This window comes from Lygodium microphyllum, chromosome 21, assembly GCF_053477565.2.
Source record: "Lygodium microphyllum isolate KBCC chromosome 21, Lygodium_microphyllum_v1.1.10, whole genome shotgun sequence".
Classification (NCBI taxonomy): domain Eukaryota; kingdom Viridiplantae; phylum Streptophyta; class Polypodiopsida; order Schizaeales; family Lygodiaceae; genus Lygodium; species Lygodium microphyllum.
This window is the reverse complement of record NC_141155.1, coordinates 138,403,740-138,421,323: the sequence shown is the minus strand read 5'-3', so window position 1 is coordinate 138,421,323 and position 17,584 is coordinate 138,403,740. Positions and strand designations below refer to the sequence as shown.

Here is a 17,584-nt window from a genome sequence, read left to right as displayed (position 1 = left end):
TCCAACCAAGATTTAGTTTACTGCTTCTCAAGTGGCCACCCAGTTTATGGAGTAGATTTTTAGACTACATGGATTACCACAGGTGATTGTCCATGATAGAGACTCAAAGTTTATGAGTAACTTTTGGCAGGTGGTATTTACATATATGGGCACTAAATTGGCTCCATCTAGGGCTTATCATCCTCAAACTAATGGACAGACAGAGAGAGTTAATAAATGGTTGGACACTTATCTTCGCCATTTTTGCTATGATGTCCAAACCTCATGGGATTCTTGGTTATACTTGGCTAAGTTTGCTTATAAAAATTTCACTCATGCAAGCATAGGAGTTTCACCCTTTGAGGCTTTGTATGGTTATAAGGTGTCCTTACCCACAGTCATCTTTAATGAAAATATCAATCCTCATGGGAAGGAAGAGTTGGAAAGAATGCAGACCCTTCTTCAGTAATGTAAGGTGAATCTAAGGAAGGCTCAAGATCAAATGAAGATGTATGCTGATGAGAAGAGGAGGCCCTTAGAGTTCCAAGAAGGAGAGCTGGTTTTGTTGAAGGTGCCCAAATCCAAGTACTCTATGTTAAAAGATGGATCTAGTAATAAGCTTGCCCACAGGTTTTATGGCTCTTACCAGATCCTTAAGCGAATTGGAGATTTGGCATACAGACTAGAGCTTCCCTCTTCTACAAAGATTCAAAATGTCTTCCATGTTAGTCAGCTCAAGCCCTATTATGGTGATCCAGTGGATATAGTTGATGAGCTACCACCTATTGATGAAGACGGTCTTATTTAGTACATCCCAGAGGCTGTTATAGGTCAGCATGAAAAGAAGCTTTGATCACGTTCTATTGTGGAATATTTGATCAAATGGAGAATTTTACCACCTGAAGAAGCTTCTTGGAGACTTGATTCTATATTGGATGAGTATCCTTACTTGAGGGATACATTGGTGGTGGCTGAAGCCTATTGCTTATGGAGCTAGTAATGATGCAGACTGCTTCAGGATAGCACGCTGTTTTAGAACAATTTTTATCGTGCCTAATTTTCAAAATTAACCTATCTACATGGGCTTAAAGTACTCTTTAACAGCTTCATTTTGATATATGGTACGTCCCATTTGGACACTTCTACTAGAAGTTATGGCAGATTTGGTCCAGCAGGGTCTATTTACTTAGCAAGCTGCTTACTTTGTTTCGAGATTATTTGTTGAAGACTTTATGGCTCCATATGCTTCTGAAGTATTCCAAATCATGTATATAGTTGGGGCTTACTTGTGTTCTTCAAATTCAGCTCATGTAGTTAGTCATAATTCATTCATTTCCCATTTGTAAAGCTGTAAAAACAGAGTAGTACTTTGTTCTATTAATCTTTTTCTAGTTGTTTCCAGGTTTGTTTTTTAGGACAAAAACTTTTGGGAAGGAATGGATTGTAACAAGCTGGGAATAACAAATTAGTGTAAATAACATTGATATTATGCCATGCCACATTGACATTGGTATAAAAGGAGAGGAGATGTAAACTTTCACATCTTTTTGACACATTATACAATTACAGTCTTTCTCTCCCATCTTGCTCACAGCTTCTATAGCTTCCCCTTCTTTCTTGTCTTTCTCTCTCTAAATCTAGTCTTTCTCTCTCCTCGTCACTCTTCTTCTCTCTCTTCCTACAGTCTTTTTCTCTCTTCTACAGTCTTGTCTCTCCTCTTTCTCTCTCCCCTAGTTCTCTCTCTGACACTTATTAGGCTTTTTCCAAATTCCTCTAGTCCAATTAGTGCAATATGCATGTATTGCTTACCTTGTCTCTATGAAAGATTCTAAAGTTTCATGTTCCAAGCCTCCAAGGTGTAGATTAATTAGTCAAAATGCATAATGATTTATGGTATCACACATGACATGTAACATATCAAATACTGAAAATTCATACATGAACCTCCTATTAAGGTTAATGGGATTTTTTTTTTCTTCTTCTCCCATCGGCGACAGTCGTGCTGGAAGGGGAGAGGGAAATAGAAGGGCCAGCAAGCTCCTCGCTGGAGCTTGCTCAGCCTTAGGGCCATGCGCATCGACACATAGGAGAGGGAGGATCCCCCTCCCCTCCCCTATTTAAACAGGAGGAGGCGTTGTCATAGGGGATAGCTGAGATACGTGAGGAGATATCGAGGAGTGAGGGTCACCACAAGGGAGGGCAGGCTGCCGCCATGAGTGAGAGGAACTTCACCTGTGCCGCTTGAAGGACGGAGAGGGGACGGTCTCTCTACAGCATCGTGAGGGAAAGAGAAAGATCAAGGTTGGGCTTCCTGATACTTCCAGGACGTGGAACTGCCAAGCCGCCAGCTGCCGTGATACCGCCATCGACGGACGACCCAAAACACCTCACCCCCCCCCACCCCAGCAAGCTTCTGGAAGCTTGGAAGCTTCCAAAGGGGGGTCCTTCTTACCCCCCTTTCCCCTGGTGTTAAAACCCCCCCTCACACCCCCCCCTTCCCCGTGTTTAACCCTTAAACCCCCTTTTACCCCCGTGTCCTAAAACCTCCCAAGGCCCCCTTCTTGTGCCTTTTAAAACCCTTTCCCCCCCGTGCTTTAATGTTCACTTAGCCCCCCTTTTTCCGTGGATTCGGAATCACCCCCCCCTTCGTGTTTAAACCCTTGGCGCCCTTCCCTTGTGCCATTTTGGAACCCCCCATGTCTTATAAAAACCCCCTTAGGGCCCCTTCCTGTGGGATTGGAGATTTTCCCCCATAAAAGGGTTTTGACCTTAAAGGTCTTATCTCCCTGGTTTTTATTTCCTCCTTAGGGCCCTTGTTCATTATAACCTTCGAGACTACCCCCCCTTATATCTTCTCCTAAGGCCTTCTTAGGCCCCATTTTCCAATAGCCTTTAAGGCTACTTTTCCCCCCCTTGGAGTTCCTCCCTTAGGATTCTATAAGGCCATTTTCCCCAAGAAAATTTTCCTTAGCCTTTTCTTTCCCGTATGCAAAATACCCTTTTTACTTTGGTTTTTTCCCCACTCGGAAAAGAGGAGAAGAGTGTTGGAGGTTTTTTTTAAACACCTCCCTTTCCCACTCAAAAACCCTTGTAAGGGATTCCACACCTCATTATTCCCCATTCGTGTGAGCCCTTACAAAGGCCATTAAGCCTTCCCCATGGCTTAATAGGTCTTAGTGGTGAAAGATTCGGAAATACCCCTTTTGAACTCCCGACTCCAAGGAGGAAGTCTTCTAAAACTGTTTTCGACGGACGGTGCAAGTTATTGCGAAAGAGAGCCACGGTGGAATAGCAAAAAGAAGTTGTTAAGCTGCTTCCACGGTGCAAATTCCTCCTAAGAAAGTCCAAGGCGCAGCTGCGGGATCGTCTCCTAGCATCCATGTGGATATCTCACCCCAAACCTAGGTTTTCCTTCCTAATTTTTATTTGATATTGTTGTAATTCAATCATGCAAGGTTAATTATTAGAAATAGGATATATTTTCGTCCTAGTTGTTCACAATGAAGGAACTTAGTCATCAATACTTTTTAATGAAACATGCAGAATAAAGAAAGCATAAATGCATTACTAGCAAATAGCTTTATGCTTTGAAATGAATTATAAGCTAGATTATTATCCATTAAAAATAGTATACTTCGGTTAAGCCTAGAAGTATAAACTGCATCTCGCACTATTAACCCATATCGCAATGAATCATCATGGAAAGTGCAAAGCATGAAATGATTCTTACGATGCATAAACTCTATGAAATTATCATTATCAACTGCATAAATTAGCAAGAAATAGGTTGCTTATTTAGCATGAATTTTGTTTTAAAAGAAAAGGAAAGATTAGTTGAAATTAACCTAAGACCTCAAACCGATAAGTTAGGGTTGAAAAATCAATTTATGCATAGTCAGCGAATCATGTGGAAGTAATCTTGAAATTATCTTCTAGAGTTAACCAAATTGGCATAAAACCTAAAACACCTAAATCGCGGAATACTCCTTTGGAATGAGTTAAATTCCAAGAAACGCCTATACTTTAAATACTTGCCCACATTCACTGAATGTAGAGACAGTGAATTGTAATCGTAAAGTGAACTAGGGTTTGTCCCTGAGAATCTTACAAAGATGAAACTTGGAAACCCTAGGTCTAACGACGCCAGCTTAAAGAACTTGAAACAGATTGTTTCGTGACTCCTTAGTCTCATAGTTTGATGCAGCACTTGTGCAACAAGTGCGAAGTCATATGATCTTGTGATTGGAATCATGTTTAGAAAAATGGGAATATCTGCAACTCCATCCATATTTACAAGCTCACCAATAGTGTCATGTAGTAGAGCAAAGAGTGCTTATAGCAACAACAAATATCACATTTTCTTTACACAAAACATGACAAATTCTCATGGTCATAAAGTCATTTCCATGCAAACATACAACAAACAATAGAAAATTTATAGCAAAATAAGAAACTCTAACTCACTTATAGGCTTAAAGCAAGTCCTCCTCTTCAAATACTCATAAAGATATATATATATATATATATATCTCTCTCTCTCTCTCTCACACATTTTGTTTATATTTTATATTTTTGTTCAATAAGGGAAAAGCTGAAAATAGTGCGAGTGTTGTTTTAAAAATATAAGTGCATGTAACTATGCATTTATTTTCATGGATTTGCCAAAGATGTTTTTTGAATTTACAAATGCATTTAACTTAATGTTTGTTAAGTGAAACACTCCATGTCTTTATAGACGAGTTTACATAATTTAAAATAAATGCACCCATTTTGCCATGTCTAGCTTTTTGTCTATGCTTCGATTCTATTGTAGTGGTATCATCTATAATACATTAATCCCTTGTCATTCTTTTGTAATTATAAAGGAGTAGATGATGGAACCACCAAAATATTAATTGTTCCCTTATCATAATTTTGTTATAGATTCCACATTCTTTCTTAATCAAGAGGTAGGCATGTTTACTTCAATTAGAAGCCAATTGTTAGCTATATATAGTCTGTCTATCTATAGTACCCCAAGTCCCCTCTATATATTCCTATCATGTGTGCTCAATTTACACACTTCTAGGGTTCCACTTCCGGTGTCTCTCTTCCTTTTGTCTTTCGTCTTCCTCGCAGTTTCCAACATGGTGTCAGAGCCAAGCAGTGCCAGCGAGAGATGGCGGCACGCTGCCGACCCTATGAGGCTTAAGCCTATAACTACAACGGGGAAGACAGGTGAGGGCAAAAGCTGGAGACGAGGACAAGACGATGGGGCAGAAAAGCGAGTTATTCGTCTCCACCTTCTTATGCGGCATTTGTTTTTGAATGCAACCTGAAAGGACAAAGCGCCAACCATGGCACAGTGCCACAGGACGATCCAATGATGAGAGAGTGTTCTTGGAGAAGAAGGCGAGCAAACTGTGTGAGAGGAAAGGCGGAAGGCAGAGAAAGAGAGAGAAAAAGATTTATGAGAGCAATAGCGCTTTCTGGTAACGATATTATGCTGTTCCAAGAACAAAGCTGTTGGAGGTATAGCAAATCTAGATACGCATCGTTGTGTAGCTACAAAGGTAAGCTGCTACTGCGGCTTCGGCAAAGGCTTGTGCGAACTTCATCCGTTGACAACAAGATTTCAGTCAGGCAGGAGGAGCTTCTCTTTTGCAGCATTCATCCTCCGTCCGTGTAGTTTCAAGCATCCCCATCACTTGTCAAAAACTCTAGCCATGGCGACCTTCACCAGACCATTTCCTCTCCCTCCTTGACCCCCTCTTCCACTCGGTTCTCATTTCTAACGACGTGTCCCATCTCTCACAAATTTGAAATTCTGCTGATTGTGTGTTTGCTCACCCTGATTCCTGCATGCCATGGCATTTGCTCCTCCTTTTCATGGACCCGGGAGCTTTGAATCCCTTGGATCTGGAAGCCTGAATACAAACTATTCTCCTCCTTGCATTCTCCCTTCTGCAGCCTTCCACTCGTTGAACGGCATGTTTTCATGTGCTTCAAAGAGCCTCAGAGCCTGTTGTGGATGCTGCCGAGTTTGATCAGCTTCCACGGTTTCTTGCAGCTACAATCAAAGCTTATTTCCAGACTTTGTTCGATACAGGGGATTAACTCATTTTGATATGGATGCCTTTGTGGAAGAAGTCCTAGTACATAACCGAGAATGGGTACCAGGAAGGCCAGAGAGGTTGCGTGGCATGCATATCTTTGTGTATGCACATCCGAGTCATGATATTCAATGTGGTATTTTGGGCCCTGTTGTCATTAAGAAGTTCAGAGATGAGCTATCTGCTCGAGGTCTCACTACTTATGTAGCTGTAAAACCATGGGCCCCAAGTATGCAGCAAATTTTATTTGTTATGGCTCTAATGCGACTGGTGCAATCTCAAGCCACTGCTATGGATATGTGGGGGGCCCCAAGTATACATAAAATTTTATTTGTTATGGCTCTAATGCGACTGGTGCAGTCTCAAGCCATTGCTATGGATATGTTACCCCAGATGATGTCAGCAATGTTTTGGGTGAACTTTTGGACCAAGGGTTCTTGGCTTCCCCGCAGAGCAGTTGTTGTGGCCAGACAAATAGTCCAGAGGAACAGACTATGCAAAATCTCGTTGGGCATGCTGATGAAGTGCTTTCTTTTAGAATTGAGGATGGGCAAGTCAGGGAGCAGGTTGTATGATTATTTTTTCACCTTTCAAAAATCACTGGATATGATGACTTGATAAATGCTGAAGTTGTTCTTGATGGAAGAAGAAAATTTCTACTTGCTAGTTCACAAGACCTCACTAAATTATTGAGGGAGAAATGATAGCTACTCATTTTTGAGCTATTTTTTTGAATGTTTCATGTAAAGCATATGTTTTTGGTTATGTATTCCACAATATTTCTCATAAAATTTAATAAAAATAAGTTGCAAATCTGTATTTGATGATGCAATGATAGTGTAGAAATAGAGATGTTTGGGATATTTTAGATGAGAATTTTTGGAGATAAAAAAATAATAAGTAGTAAAAGATGAATATGGGATGTGACTTTGAGTGGAAGCGGTAGAGATTTTGAGATGGAAGAAAATGTAGATAGAATTTAGTGTGTATGCATTGATTTTAGACCAAAGAACTATGGGTGGGGTCAAAAATAGGCTAGAGATGTGGAAGGGCATAAGAGGAAATTGGTTCGAATATGAAAGCTAAAATTTTGAACAAGTGGGCAATCAAGAAGTTGTAGACGGGGTTGTCTTATGAAGGGTCGGTGTTCAAGAGAGAGAAAGAGAGCAAGAATGTGGGTGCCAACATGGAGGAGGATTGTTGATCATTTGTTGCACCATTCTCAATCTTTTTCAGCATCTATTGGCTGCAAATTATGTTCTCTTCCATCTCCTTTTGCATCATTCCATTCATGAAGGTCATTTCATTGCATAGAAGGAAGAAAATTACAGCAAGACTAAGGGCATATTCAGAGATAGTAGTGTGAAGCAAAGGAGATTAGAAGATATCAATATGATAGGCATAAAGGGAGAGGAGAAGCAACTATCAACCTTATCAAAATACGACTAAGAGCTTGGCTTTCTTCAATTAAATGGGTACTTTCTTTTGTAGTTAAAATTAAAGTAGAATAATAAGTTTGAATGAAAAATGGTGTTGATTTTTTTAAAAAAAAATTTGGCATTAAAATAGTAGAATGAAGTAAAATTATTGCATTTATGGAATAAAAAGATGAGAAAACGGTAGAAAATAGTCTAAAAACTAAACCTTTAGGCCCTAAGTAGAGAATATTAATAAATTTGAGCATTATTGATAAGAAATAAATTAAAAAGGAGTTAAAACACATATTTAAAAGATTAAAAAATGAAATCTCACCTTTCCACGATGAATATAATGAGATATATGAGCATTTTAGTAACTAAAATGAGATTTTCAAATCATAATTAGGGATATTTAAGAATATTAATGAAAAATTAAGTAAAATATATTTAAAAAAGTTGAATCATGATTAGAGGGATCTACTTATGAAATTTCAACCATTCTGAAGCTTTGAATATAAAGATACATAATTGTTAATGGTAAAAATTACGGTTTTTAGGTATTTTTACAAAGTGATTAGTGAATGTTAACAAACAATGATAACATTAGTTGATGATACTTTGCATGCAATATGTATTGGATATGAAAAATCTATGGTTAAGAGGAAATTTTCTTTTATGCTTTAGAGTAATTATTATGAATATTTTGATTTTTTGGATAGAACTAAAAGAAAATTAATAAGTAAAGATAGAGAGGGATTTTGCTGAAAGTATAAAAAGCAACTACAATTTATTTTTTGGCCAAAATTTGTTGATAAAATTTCATAGTTAATGGATTTTATTTAAGGGTGGTTTGTTTGTAAAATGAAGTTCAAGGTTGAAATAATATTTTGTATATATTAGGGGTTATGTTAGATCAGTATTAATGGGAGTTAAAAGTGTATTAAGGGGTTTAAGTCAAATACTTTCTTTGATATAAATAATGAGGGAATTAGGTTTCATATGTTAGTAGTTTTAGATCAAAAAGTGGATTAAATAGTGGAAGTTAATAGTATTGATTAGATTAAGGTTGGACTACAAGTGAGAAATAAAGAATATACTTTATCTAGTTAATTTCGAGTTAATAACATCTTATTAGATCACCTTTAGTTCTTAATTAACACAATGGATTTACACATAACCATTTTGCATGTTTATTTGGAAGGCTCTTAAGGGGCTATTAGGTCCCACTAGCGAAGAGACCCCAAATCACTTGGTAGTGACCCTCATGTGTGGTAAAGCCTGCATGGGTCACCACAAAGCAAGGGAGGCCTCGTATTGCTTGGTGGTGAACCTTATTTACGGTATGGGTAAAAAAAAATTAGATGGTTTGTTTGGCTTGGAGAATTTTTGGACCATTTCTACTTATTTTCTCTTTTATGAATAGAACATAGGATAAAGTATGAACCGGAATGGTATACATGATAGACATCATTATATGGTACGCATCAACCATGGACCGACCACTACTTGTATTTGTTTAGACAATTGGAATGTGACAAGCTACCCTTATCCCTCAATTACATAGTTTTCTCACCCTTCTAGTTGTACATGGCCATGTGCAAGAATAAAGCAAGGGGAACTTTAAAGCATAAAAGTGGGCACAAAATTATGTCTTTGCAAGAATCTTCCACATGCTACATGACAATTTAGCCTCCCTTTTGTACATATCTTTGAATAATAAATTGAGTGAGTGGGCATTGTGATTGTTGCAGGTAATTTTTGAACAATACTCTTGTATGACTTTGGCAATAGTTTTGCAAATCTTTGTATTATCCGTAACCACTTGCACCATGTGACTATTTCTTCAATGGTTTTGCATAATTTTCTTGTAGTGTACTCCCATTTGATCTTCCATGTTTTGTCTATGGCTTTTAAGAATGTTTCCCCTCTCTGGTGAAACTAACACAATGTTTTATAATATTCATTGTTGATCATTGAACCAACTATCTAATACAATGGTACATCTAAACATGTCCAAGTAATTTCCTAGAAGAGCTCTCTTAACTTTTTCTTTCACCTATAATAGCACTTACCAAGAAGATCATGTCATATTGTGTGATGAGACGATAGAGAAAAGCTAGTTTCAAACTCCCCAATCTTCATTTATGGATGTTTTTAGTTATCCCTATCCACGATTGTCATTGTATGGCTAGAAAAAGGATTTCCTTAGCCTTGGCCATTTTTTCTTCTTGTAAAAGTGTCACACAAAAACTCTCATGGAGATATTTGACAAACACTCACTTTGTTCTTAGTCTGGTAGCTTCCCCCATTGTGCCATACTTGAAACTCTCCTAAGTTAGAAGAAAGGGGTGTTTGAGACTGAGAGGTGTCCTCCTAGTTGACAATGTCACTTTGATAATTAAATATATCACCCTTGGTGCATGGCAATGTTGCATTGAACATATTTGGCTGCTTGTTTGGCAACTAGATTCGGGCACACATGCTGGTTTGTCAATTTTATAATTACATTATTTCATCAACCATATATACATGCTTCTCATGTTTTGTGTTGAAGTAAAAATCTATAATCAATCAATGTTTTGCAAGTACAACATGATTTGAAGTCAAATCTTTGTCCAATTTTTTAGAAAGCGGAGTTGCAGCATTGGAATGTGTGGACAAGAGGAAGGAGAGAGCTCAAAGTACAAGAACAACATCTTGCTTACTAAGTTGCTTACAAGTACAACTTGGGTACACTCTCCCCCTCTTGATAGTGACCCATAGGCTGTTTATATAGCCTCTTCCAAGCTAGAGTTAGGGTTTCCCTTGCCCCTAAGGCTATTCACACCCATCTGCCCTCATGCACCCTTGCTTACAGTGGATTCCTATGCCTATCTTGTGATGATCCAGCCCTCAGAGACCTGTGTAGGACCCCCTTTGGACCCTGTCTAGGCCCCGAAGCAGCTCTAGACCCTTCCCCCAACTCTGCCATCTTGACCCCTCAACACGTCACGGGGCACCCCAACACGTTACGGAACGTGACATAGAGCATAACACGACACGAGATTTACACAAGGGCCCATCTTGAGGTCATCACGTCATATTCATAACTAGAAAGCATTTACAAGATAGCCGGAGGCTCAACAAGGGACCATGTCATGGTGGGTGGGTGGAACTATCAACGCGTTGCAACACGACACCAACACCGTGGGTGAGGGAGCTACAAGAAGATAGGCATAGGAACCCACTGTAAGCAAGGGTGCATGAGGGCAGATGGGTGTGAATAGCCTTAGGGGAAGGGGAAGCCCTAACCCTAGCTTGGCAGAGGCTATGTAAACAGCCTATGGGTCACTATCAAGAGGGGGAGAGTGTACCCAAGTTGTACTTGTAAGCAACTTAGTAAGCAAGATGTTGTTCTTGTACTTTGAGCTCTCTCCTTCCTCTTGTGCACACATTCCAATGCTGCAACTCGAACACCTAATGCATATAACATGAATGGATTGTGAAATGCACAAGTAAGTAATCATACAATAATAATCTAATAGTTTTTAAACATTAAAAACATGCACTAACACGTCTATGTAGACATACTTACATTGCATAAGTAACTATAGTTACATTACACAAGTAACTATACTTACATTACATAAGTAACTATATATATATATATATATATGCATAATGAATCTTTTTATGAGCAAGGTTTGATTTTTCGCATAGAGATACTTAAAAACAAAGAACCAAATCATGTGATAGACAAGATTAGGTTTTCATTTATGAGTGAATACCTTTGATAAGCGATAACTTAGGTGAGCATCGATATGCATGGGTGCAATGTGGGACTAATGTCTAAAAGCATATTGGGATTTTTCTAGGGGGCATAGACTAGAAATTTTCTAATTAGAGGAGGGTCCATGGACTTGCATGTAGTTGCCAGTGTTACATTGAAGTTGGGAACATCTCAAGCTGGAGGAGACACAATAAAAGTTTGGCCAATTTGCTTGAATTCAAAGATAACTCTAGATAGAAGTTTTGCATCTCCACAGATATTACTAGATTTAACTTTTTTGTAAGAGAAGGCCAAGAGTCAATTGTAAGAGAAGCAATATCTTTTGATCCCAAGAAAGGCCCCAGAAATGCATAGTATGAACATGCTAGAGATGACATATTATGTTGAATATGCTTTACCATCTCAAAATTACTTTATCATGTCTATCACTTAAAATTTTCTTTGAATCTTAAAGTTCTTTTTAAAATATTTAAATTGATTCAAAAGTGCTTTTTGAAGTGGTGAAAGTGATTTTTTCACTTAAATTTTCTTTGAATCTTAAAGTGCTTTTGGAAATATTTAGAGTGATCCAGAAGCACTTTTTGAAATATCTAGAGCAAATTTTTCACTTACATTTACTTTGAATCTTGAGGTACTTTTTGAAAATTTTTAATTGATTGAAAAGTACTTTTTAAAATGCTTAAAGTGCTTTTGCAAGTTCACATTGTAATTAGTTGCTTTATGGTATTTGCTTTATAAAAGATGCTAAAATTATTTTCTTTATGGTATTTGCTCACATGAATTGTATGAAATGGTATAGATGATGCAACTTGACATGTCAAGTTTGTAGGGGCCATAGTAGACCAAGGGAGGAGTGGTATATCGCTAACCATTGCTCCTACCCATAGACCATATAAGCTTCCAAGGCTAATACTCATTTGGGTGGAATATGTCCTAGGGTGTAGATTTGTCCTAGATACGATAGATGCCATAGGGATGTACATACTTGCATGCATGCACTAGTATTACATGTTATCTTTTGCCAGCTTGCATGCACCCATAGAGACTTGGATACCTTGTGGTTGTGCCTAGAAAATACTGGAAATTGTGAAAGTGTGGGTCTCTACAGTCACCAATAAAAATATTATGCATAGCTATATGGATAAGAAAATTTCATCTAAATCTTCCATACAAGTAGTAGAAAGACTTAAAAGAGGAAGCAATTACGACCTCAAGACACACAACTTCAAAAAGACATGTTGTAGCATGCTACTCATGAAATTTCTAAAGTGGATTTGTGTGGTGAGAAACATGCATTCTGATGAAGAAATTTTAGTTGTAAAATTGGCTCAACCAACCCTAGAAGGATGTCTCAACTGCTTTGCATTCAAATTAGAGGCTAGAAGTACTCTATAGAGTCCACTAGAGAGAAACATATAGAGGAATAATGAAGAAGAAGAATACCCAACTATTGCTAGGACACATGTTGTAGGTGAAGGATAAGAACTTGATTTCAAGCAAGGCACATAGAAGATGAAAGGTGCAAAGATGGACACTGTAAAGACTAAGAAGAAGGGTATCGATAAGAATCGCATAGTAATAGAGGAAGGTTGAAATGAAGACATGGATACCGACTGCATGTTGGTGCAAATGAGGAAGAAATTAACTTAAAAGTGCACTAGAAAAAATAAAAACTTTGGTGGTTCAATAAAGAGGACAAAGGTTGCAACAAGCAAAGGGTAGGTGGGTGTTTCTGGTGATGAGCAAGGGAAGGTGAAGCTTCCACAAAGCCAACCATGGAGATGCCCTATCGTAAAAAATGTAGTATCCCAACTCAATTATTGTCCACACCCTCTCGAATCTAAGTCAAGGGCCTCTAAGAAGCTTTAATATTTTAATGATTTTTTGGGCTTCGATATTGAGACCCTTTATTTATTGTTGAGTGCTAAGAGATAATGACAATTTTTGTTTATTGTTCAATCTTGTATTGCATTAGTGTGTTTTTTCCACGACTCTATCTCTTTTCCACCATTTAAATGTTTTTCATGCCATTGTATTATTATATTAATTTGTAATAGTTTATATTGGTTTATTGATTCGAAGGGTACCCTAGGTGAGAGTCATAGAAGAGATACATATTGACAATAAATTTTATGAGGGTCACATCTAGTGATTTTTTTTTCAAGTACCTCCCCTAAAAAATTGATCATGATTTGGCGAGAAGGTCATCAACTTGAAAGGTACCTTATCACATGTTGCTATATACTTTTGCATGGATCTTTATGGATACCCATACTTTTTCTCTATAAAAAGGGCCATTTTAGGCGATCAAAACTCAAATTTTGTGCCAAATTTTCAATCTTAAGTGATCATTATGATTTTGGGGCTAAAAAAGCACTCTACTTTTTCGCTAGACTTGTCCAGGGACCCATATTTTTAGTCTAAAAAGCGAAAAATTGCCTAAAAGAAAGACAAACATTGAATAACGGAAGACATAGACTTACAAGGATTCATCTACAAGTCATAGAAGTCCCGAAACATGCCAAAATGCCCAATTATAAACATTTTGGAAATTTCCAAATTTATCTTCTAGATATATTTACAAACTTGTCCACTTTTTGTATCTTGATTTCTACCACTCAATATAATCCCTTATTAACTTTTGGTATCCTTCTATATTACACTTAATATAAATCTTAAAAATTAAAAAAATCATGCTAATAAAAATTTACATTTACTCTTAATTACTTTTTGGTATCCTACTTTGTAAAAGAGTTTAAAAATGCTTAAAGATTAAAAAGTATGACAAGTGTTTTATGAAACATGAAAATGCTCTTTTAAATAGAAAAATACTTTCATAAGTAGAGAAGTGCTTTTGAAAATAGACAAGTGCTTTCTAAAATAGAAAATAAATTTCTAAAATAGAGAAGTACTTTTGGAAATAGATAAGGGCTTTCTAAAATAGAAAAGGGCTCTCTAAAATACAAAAAAGCTTTTTGAGATAAACAAGTGCTTTTTGAAATAGAGAAGTGTTTTTTAAAATAAAAAAAGTACTTTTCGATATGAAAATATGCTTTTGAAAATCGAAATATGATTCGATTAGAAAAAATACTGTATTTATTTCCTATACAAGATCATTGCTTTGCACACGACAAAGTGTTTATTGATCAAGAAATGTACTACTTTTCTATGCATGCTTGATTGAGAAATGACAAGGAAAGTACATGAAAAAACTACTATCAAAAGAAGAAAATGTACAAAGGACATAGAGGGGATCTTTGTATTTGAGCTACTTAAGCAATAGACACCACCCAAAGGACATAGAGGGGATAAACATCTCTTTTGGGATTGTGTACAAGTGAGGCATGTTTGGAGGAAAGTGAAACAGTGGATTAAACATGCAAATTTAAGTGACAGGCTAAGCTTTTCAATGGTCCTATTTGGTGATCAAGGCTTGCTGGATGATGATACTTGGAGACTGATCAGTCTCATGTCTGCCATCACCTTGAAGATTTGTCTGGTCATGGAGGAGTACATGTGTGTTCATATCTTGCACTATCAAGGGCATCGAGGATCCTATAGGTTCACTAAAAGATGAGTAATTTTTACTAGTTTTGAAGCAACTCAAGGATTCGCATTGGATCTTTAAACAGTTTTGTAAGAAACTTTGTGTTTCGGCTTAGGCCAAAGGCTTAGGCCAAGGGGCACAACTTTCATGTTGTAACTTTATACACCTTTACTCATTAATATCGGTGCATTATTAAAAAAAAGAAGAAAAATTAATTTTTGAAAAAGAGAAAGTGTTTGAGCACATGAAAGTGTTTCTTGAAGAAGAGAAAGTGATATCTCTAGAAGATGAAGTGCTTTTGTATACTATAAAAATGCTTTGAACAGTAAAAGGATCGAGAAAGAGAAAGTGCCTTAGTGTCGTATTAGTAATGTACATGAAACAAAAATGAAAATGGAAACAAGAAATTGCAGTATTAAGAAGGGTAAGTGTTTGCGTGACCATGATCCCAAAGTCAAGGGCAAAGGACTGCATTTTTTAAAGTCCTTCTTAATGCATTAAAATCAAAATCCCATTGACACTACTAATGAGTAAAGCCCATGTAACTTCGTGCATGAACCGACACATTAATGCTCCTGAAAACTCGAGGTTTGATTGAAAATGAATCGCAAAGGTTTCCAAAAAGCTTTCAAATTTCATAAAAAAGGTTTCTTAATGTTGGAATTTATAAAACTTTTAATTATAACAACGGTAAACGCTCGCAATTTGATACAAAATTCCCTGAAAAAACCTTGAGTTAAAGGATTTTTGTGTTTACTATACCAAAACTGTTTTTCGTGAAGACTGTCGCCCCTATCGATTCTTATATTTTGCTTAAGTGCTAGCATTGAATCTCTGGCTAATGTATGAGAGTTGTGTGAGCGTCAATGGATCTCCTTCCTTGCCGCTACAGAGTCATGGTCAGTCCATCTAATGATATCAAGAAGCTCATCATGACGTTAATTGGACGGTAATTAGCGCCATGAGTACTGGCATATTTCCAACTCGAAAGAGAAATCAAATCTGGAGTACTCATGATTCTCGACGACTGTAAAAACCTGCAAATATTTCCCATTATATTTCATGCAGCACAGTAGCAGGCAGTCAATATATAAATCAAGGGAGAAAGGGGCGGAACAGTGACATGATAGCAACGATAAAAACGGACTGCGCCATAAAGCTAGCTACACAAATCGACGGAGATGAATGTTTCATCATAGGACGGCAATTCGACAACTTGGATAAACCGATCATAAGGAATGATGATGAATCCTGGTGATGCACCCGGTACTGGTGATGATCGGGGGGTTGATACAGTCTCAGATGATTGTTGTTGATTATTGGCCGTGATGACGAGGGAGATCCATTAAATATGACGAGGAGGGGACATATATATATCATGCGTCGCGATGAGGAGCTGCTGGAGCGAATAATATATGTTTTGAGTCCGTTGGTAATTTGTCTGTGCGTTGAATTAAGGCCAGAAGAAGGAGATGTCGATCTGGTAGGTGGTGTTGAGGGCGACGACGGAGTAGCGGCTGCTGAGGGTGTAGCCCTGCACGAACAGGAAGTCGCCGGTGCCGCCGGAGATGGGGATGTCGCCGCCGGAGAGACCGACGATGTTGAAGGTGCCGGTGAATGGGGACGGGGCGGAGAGGTTGGCGGTGGCGGTGATGTGGAAGGTGGCGCCGTCGAAGGAGGTGGTGACGCCGAAGCCCTTGAAGGTGCCGAGGCTGGCGGAGGAGGGGTCGGGCGTCTCCGTGAGGGGGTCGTTGAACACGAAGACGCTGCCGAAGGGCCCCGCCTCCGCCGTCACCGTGCTGCTGCCCAGCCCCGCGACGCCCGGCACCGTCACGAAGTCCGTGAAGTTGATGGCCCCGTGCATGAACAGCGTGAGGTTGGCGGTGCGGCTCCACTGGATGCCGGCGCCGCTACCTGATATGGCGCCGCTCGAGAGGGCTAGTATTAGACCGGTGACGGCCACCATCAGTGTCGCATATATGTTAGTACCTGGGGCACTGCTGCTGCTGCTGCAGCACCCAGCTGCACGGGTCTTGCCTGCAGCCATGATTGTGGTGCTATAACTCGATAAAACCGGCCTAAAGATAAAAATAAGAGGCAGGGATCTCTCTCTCTCTCTCTAGACGCTGTATCGCAAGTTTACGAGGCCACCCCAGGCCCTTTTGTACGTATCACAAGAAGCTTTTCGACATTACGATGGATGGGAGAAAATGGGGATTCAGGACTTGTTCAACATAACTTAGCTTGGCGTGATTGGAGGCCACCAGCCGGAAATCGACATCATGAGCTGCTTCTAGTTGGGAAGTCAACATCATAAGGCAGACGTGTGCGGAGGCAGACGTGCAATTGAAGTAGCGCATTGAAAACTTAGTCATCCAATGCGTCTTCCACTGTCCATGACGCAACTCGCCCATGACGCATGATTTCATGTTACGAGTCGCGGGACTGTTCAAACACTCTGACTGTTCAACGTACTCTCAACTTTAAAATTGACAAGTTACATGACGAGCACAAGTAATTCTGCCGAAGTGCTCTGCCAAATTTGCAAAAAGTGCCACAAATCTCCTCATTCTCAGTTGTTGGCGGCAATATTGTGCTCGGTGCTCGGTCTCAAATCTTAACCTTGCTAGAGAGGACTTCTACACTAGAGAGGGCTTCTACCGGAAACTCCCTAGTTGACAAGAGTACCCTAGTTGAAGTCTATAAAATGCTGCCTACAAGTCACATTGGGATGAACTTCAATAATTAAAGAAGGCAAAGCTTTACATAATAAACAAAA

The 17,584-nt window shown here is 38.6% G+C and overlaps 1 protein-coding gene and 1 pseudogene across 1 annotated transcript; one reads left to right on the top strand and one right to left on the bottom strand.

The window, feature by feature from the left end:
• The first annotated feature begins 5,525 nt into the window (after window positions 1-5,525).
• LOC148018632 (uncharacterized) lies at window positions 5,526-6,710 on the top strand (annotated as a pseudogene).
• Window positions 6,711-16,118: 9,408 nt separating this feature from the next.
• LOC148018631 (dirigent protein 1-like) lies at window positions 16,119-17,007 on the bottom strand. Its single transcript, XM_087662249.1, has one exon. The coding sequence runs from the start codon at window positions 16,850-16,852 to the stop codon at window positions 16,259-16,261; it is 594 nt and encodes a 197-aa protein (XP_087518375.1). The 5' UTR covers window positions 16,853-17,007; the 3' UTR covers window positions 16,119-16,258.
• Between the last annotated feature and the right edge of the window lie 577 nt (window positions 17,008-17,584).